The 6,000-nt window shown below is 38.5% G+C and overlaps 1 protein-coding gene across 1 annotated transcript in view; it reads left to right on the top strand.

Annotated features, from left to right (window-relative positions):
• The first annotated feature begins 348 nt into the window (after nucleotides 1-348).
• SLC5A2 (solute carrier family 5 member 2) overlaps nucleotides 349-6,000 on the top strand; it is a 28,800-nt gene continuing 23,148 nt past the window's right edge. The window contains exons 1-3 of the mRNA XM_070729402.1: nucleotides 349-490; nucleotides 3,080-3,151; nucleotides 4,579-4,683. Of these exons, the coding sequence (XP_070585503.1) occupies nucleotides 380-490; nucleotides 3,080-3,151; nucleotides 4,579-4,683 (288 nt within the window). The 5' untranslated portion in view covers nucleotides 349-379. The remainder of the gene's footprint in view (nucleotides 491-3,079; nucleotides 3,152-4,578; nucleotides 4,684-6,000) is intronic.

Below are 6,000 nucleotides of genomic sequence, written 5' to 3'. Positions count from 1 at the left end.
TTGCTTGAAGCTGAAGTAGTCGCCGACAGGCAGGACGTTGCATCATATGATCTTGTGGGCAATACTTAGATCTTGTTTAAGGCGTCTTAGTTCTAAACTTTCTAGGAATGTTCTGCCTGTTGACATCAGCCTACTAGGCATCTTCTGGCTACAAAACGTTGGGGGAAGGCAAGCTGAACCCAGATAGTAGAAGTTGACCTTTCTCGCATCATTTCCACTGCCCCCTCACCCTCCAGTCCAAGTTACTTTCCAAGTTAATGGCACATCCAACCCATGACTAAGTTGGTTATTAACTATTCATGCACGTTCTTTAGAAGGTCCAAGAAGGTTATTTCTCTTTGGTCTTGTGGCTGGGGTACATCTGGAGCTTACACACATCATGGTGACAGAATCAACAACCCTCACATCTAAAACGGCAGCCATCAGCAATGCGGCAGACATTTCGGTCATTTGTTTTTACTTCCTCGCGGTCATTGGCACTGGCCTTTGGGTACGTAGAGGTCACTTTCTTCATGGGATGTTAACGCTGGACTGAAATTGCTCTGCAAGTAGAGGAGCATTTCGTTTTTTAAAAGTACAGGCGGTGCTCAATTTATAACCAATCATTTAGTGACCATTCAAAACGACAGGTTTTCACACGTTTGACTATTGTAGCATCTCCATGGGTCAGATGATTGACTGTCTTGTATTCATTATCCCGTGGTATTGTGATTGCCCTTTTAACCTTCGCAGCTGACAAGAAAACTCAGATTTGCTTAGCAACTGCATGATTCACTTAACAATTGGAGTGATTCATTTTTAAAAATTGTGCCAAAAGCAGTCATAAAGTGGGACAAAACTCACTTAACAATTGCCTTGCCTAGCAGTGCAGATTTTGAGCTCAATTGTGGTTGTATGTCAAGGACAACCTGTACCACTGGGATTCAATGTCGATTTCCAATTTTGCCAAGCAAAATTTAAGGGGACTCTTAATTTCCCTAAAAATGATTTGTTTTCAGCTCGCAATAGTGGAAACAGTCAGTAGGATTTCCCTCTGGGGTGGATTCCCTCCAGATTGAAAACTGGCTCCAAATTTGCAAATAGCCAAGAAGGGAAATGAAGATTGACTACATTTAGAGAAGCATGAAAACATTTGGAGATTCTCTATTTTATCTCAATATCTTTATTTTTTCACCAGGATATATAGGCCAAGAAAGTTGTTAGTTGTAGTTATTGCAATTGTTAAGGTCAAGAAAGTCTGTTTCCCTGGGTGTCCTTTATTTAGAGGATAAAACTGAGAAACTATCTAATAAAATAGAACTCTTGCTATTTAGTTAGACAGCAGGAGCAGAAATTTTATTATGGCTGCTGCTTCTCGCCAGGGTTGATAGCACTCTTCCATACTATCAGCTTATTTAAAAAGCATAATTTTTGTGAGCTGTAGCTTCATCAAATGCAGATAAATTTTGATCCACACTAACTTCTTAAACACTCATTTGATTCTAAGGTGCTGATTATTTCAGTCTGCTTCTATTATAATGGTATGAATGTATTTTTATCCCTAACACAGTACTGTCATTTTCTTTCTTTATTTCTTGAAATAATATGCCATTTAAAATATTTTTCCAATTTATAAACTACCCAGGGAATCATCTTTTAATGGGCAACTCAATAAACTGTGCCAGAATTTAGGAATCAAATGTTGTCTAACAAAAGCATTTTCTAATTAGCAAAGCAATTGACTGAAAAGTGCATGCAATCTGTTCAAGGTGTCTAACCCAAACTTCTTGGATTGATATAAATATCGAGTCAGTTGTGAAAAGGAAGGCAAAGCACTTAGACGGTCACAGCATTGGTTACAAATAAGACAATACCACCTACAGCCCTTTTTCACAATTTAGTCCTGTGCCCAAATGCAAGCTGGCAAAATGACTCATGTTTATTAGGCTTTTTTAAATCCAAGCTGTTAGTGGGGTTTTTTTCATTTCTGACCTTATTGCTCCAGGGGATTAATTATTACCCTCAGTTACACAGTTCAGGAATGTATTAGAAGCTGATAATGGATAAAATTGAAAAGATGAGTGACTGAACTGTCTGTTCTTCAAAGACTTACAGTCTGCTCCCAGGCACTGTCTTCTAATTTAGTCTAGAAATTACTTCCTTTGATACCAATTAAATGGGATTAAATGATTATGTACCTCATATGCCAAGCTGAATCATATTAGCCTCTTTTATACGGCTTTATTTCAGGGGTATCTGCAGGGCATGGGTTAAAAAAGCCAAGATGGAACAGCGGCAACAGTGCAATTAAAGCTTGTCCTGCATTGCATGTAAAAAAAAGGGAAGAAGCTTTGATCACACTGTCACACCCGCCATCTTGGATTTTTCAACTATGCCTTGAACATATCCTTCCTTTATTTAGAGCAATGGGGTTTTTTTTTTCAACTTTGGCCCTTTGAAGAGGTATGGACTTCAACTCCCAGAATTCCACAGCTAGCATCACTGTGTGAAGAATTCTGGGAGTTGAAGTCCACATGTCTTAAAGTAGGCAGGAAAGGGGGTGGGGGCGGAATCTGCTATAAGAGCCTTGGTGGCGCAGTGATTAGAGTATAGTACTGCAAGCTATTTCTGCTGATTACTGACTGCCAGCAGTTTGGCAGATCGAATCTCAGTAGGCTCAAGGTTGACTCGGCCTTCCATCCTTCCAAGGTCGGTAAAATGAGAACCTAGATTGTTGGAGGCAATAGGCTTATTCTCTTTAAACCGCTTAGAGAGGGCTGTGAAGCACTGTGAAGCAAGATATAAGTCTAAACTGCGTTCCACCCCATCCTACCTGCTGCCCATCCCTACTGGGGAGGGCGAAAATGGCCTATCCCCACCCTCCGAAAGGTCAAAAATCAGCTGGCGAGTGCACGCTAGAGCTATCTTAGGGCAATGCCTCATGTGCCCTCAGATATTGCTCCGAGTGCCAACTGTGGCACACGTGCCATAGGTTCACCATCACTGTCATAAACCATGCTTAAGACAACCTGGGTAGGATGTGTTATTTGACTCAGACCATAACTCCTTATGTCTTTCCACTTTCTCTTATGGTTCGCAGTCCATGCGCCGGATCAACCGAGGGACAGTGGGAGGATATTTCTTGGCTGGAAGGAAGATGGTGTGGTGGCCGGTGAGTGACCAAAAGAAAGAGTGGGGAAAGGAGATAAGAGACCCCAATTAATTAAGGGGTGGAACGGAGGGCACTCAACAAGTTTTTTTGTGCAATATGAGATATGAGAAACATGCAAGATGCATGATTTCCATAAAGAACCAACAAAACTAGACCAGATATTACTAAGGACAGATGAAAAATTAATTTAAAAAATTTCTTGCTACTTGAGTATTAAAATGGAAGTAGAGCAAGGAACAATGATAAGATGGGCTAAAAACTTTGGTTACTCAATAGAATTATGTCTGAAATAATGGGATAGAAATTGTAAATTAACAATACGGCCTATAAGAAAAATCTATATAAAATGTTTTGATGGCATTTACCACCAGCGAGGTTAGCAAGTATGTATGAAAACTTATCAGCTAAATGTTGGAAGTGTAATCAGACACCAGGTTCATATTATTATGTGTAGTGGACATGCTTAAAGGCAAAGTAAATACTGGGCTAAAATTCATACTTGGTTAGAAAAAAATGATAAAACAATGCATAGCCTTGAAACCAGATTCTGTTGGTGATACTACCAGTATAATAAAGGGAATATATATTTAATTTTGTATGTAATAACTGCAACAAGTTTAGTATTTGCACAAAAATGGAAAAATTATGAGATCCCAACAGGTGAAAGTGTAATTTAAAAAAAATTAGAATGTGCGGAGATGGATAGATTGACACTTAAGATAAAAGAAAAGGAATACTGTACTTTTTAACATGGAATATATTTTACCAATGGTTAACTAACAAAAACAGTGGTCACGAAATTACTAGTAGAACTATGATTATTTTTGTACCTTTACTTAAAATTAATTATGACCAGACAACATGCTTTCCAGACAGACATGGATTTTTTTTATGTTTTTAATGAAAAAATGTACTACTAATAAAACATTCAAAACAAGATTTTAAAATAGGGATGCAGCAAAGTAAAGTTATAGAAGGAAGAAGGAAAATCAAGTGGGTTATTTGGGAAGGAGAGGGATATGAAACCATCTGTCGGTGATGGGCATGGGGATTGGATTAGATTAGGGATCCTCTACCACCAGTACAAGGATCGGCACTGGTCCGTTTTATGTCAGAAACTGGGCTACACAAACAAGTGAAGCCCCATCCATGGGATGCAGACAGCACATGAAACTATGCCCCCTCTGGTCCATGGAAAAGTCACAGAACTGGTACCCAAAAAGTTAATGGCGACTGCACTAGATGACCTTGATGGTCCCTAGATTATAGGATTTTATGCAGATGCGATAAAGGATAGGAGAGAAAGAAAAGCCACCTAAGTTACTGAATGAATTGGGATGCCAGACCCAAGTCCATAGGGCCCAATAGATTTTAGAAAGTTGATATGCTTTTTTAAAAAATAGAAAATTTGATGGTTGTGTTCACAGATTGGCGCTTCTCTCTTTGCCAGCAATATTGGCAGTGGGCATTTTGTGGGTTTGGCAGGCACTGCAGCAGCAAATGGCCTGGCCGTGGCAGGATTTGAGTGGAATGTAAGTAGCAGATTTGTGAGTAGCAAAAATTTTACTGCTACACTGTGGGTGTGGCTTATTTTGTGGGGTGTGGCTTGATGGTCATGTGACCAGGTAGGAGTGGCTTGCTGGCCAAATGACTAGGTGGAAGTGGCTTGGCAATCATGTGACCAGGGTGGTTTAAAGGTCATGTGACTGGGTGGGAGTGGCTTATCAACCAAGATACATTTTCAAATAGGTGCTTGGACTCTTTTTCAATTGATCAAGTCACATTATTTGAATAGCCACAAAAAGGACAAATGATAGACAGCATTATTTGTTGGGGAGTGCAGGAACATTTTGTACTGAAGCCACAAGGTTCAGTATGATAATAGATTAGGCAAGTAGCTCCATTTCTTTAATTGCTATAAAAGTTCAGTTCTAGAAAATTATTAAAAGGATTAGACTGTTTATGGGTAAAAACATACTATTTAATTATTTCCTATTTTAAAAGTAATTAAGGATCATGCTACGGTACTAGAGAAGGAAGGACAATAAAAAACTATTAAGTATTCAAAAAATAGTGCATAAACCTACTATCCTTACGGCATCCCCCCCACACCCGTGGGGGCAGCAGTCCATTACTGGACAAGATTGAGAGTTTCCCCAGGGTGTATGTGTTCATATTTTTAAAAAATCAATAAAAATATTAAATGTTTAAAAGATTTTTAAAAAGAGAGAGTTTCTCCAGGGTAGGCGTAGGCAACTATGGCTTCTTTACGACTTGTGGACTTCAACTCCCAGAATTCCTGAACCAGCCAGGAAGTTGAAGTTCACAGGTAACAAAGGGGACATAAGTTGCTCACTTTTGCAAAAGAGAAATCCCCACGAGAAGGTGGAGCAAGACCTGCTTGAGCAGAAAGCACTAGAATACCTTAAATCAGTCCCTGATTTCCTGGTACAAAAAAGCTGAGAGAAAATGCATATAGATTAGATTAGATTAGATTAGATTAGATTAGATTAGATTAGATTAGATTAGATTAGATTAGATTAGATTAGATTAGATTAGATTAGATTAGATTAGATTAGATTAGATTAGATTAGATTAGATTAGATTAGATTAGATTAGATTAGATTAGATTAGATTAGATTAGATTAGATTAGATTAGATTAGATTAGATTAGATTAGATTAGATTTATTGGATTTATATGCCGCCCCTCTCCGCAAACTCGGGGCGGCTCACAACAAGGTAAAAACAATACATAATAACAAATCCAATACCCACCAATCCAATTACAATTTTAAGCTAAAAAATTCATAAAAAACAACCCCAGAATATTAAAAAACAAGCACACAAT

This window comes from Erythrolamprus reginae, chromosome Z, assembly GCF_031021105.1.
Source record: "Erythrolamprus reginae isolate rEryReg1 chromosome Z, rEryReg1.hap1, whole genome shotgun sequence".
In the NCBI taxonomy this organism is placed as follows: Eukaryota; Metazoa; Chordata; class Lepidosauria; order Squamata; family Dipsadidae; genus Erythrolamprus; species Erythrolamprus reginae.
This window is presented reverse-complemented; position numbering and strand designations above follow the sequence as displayed.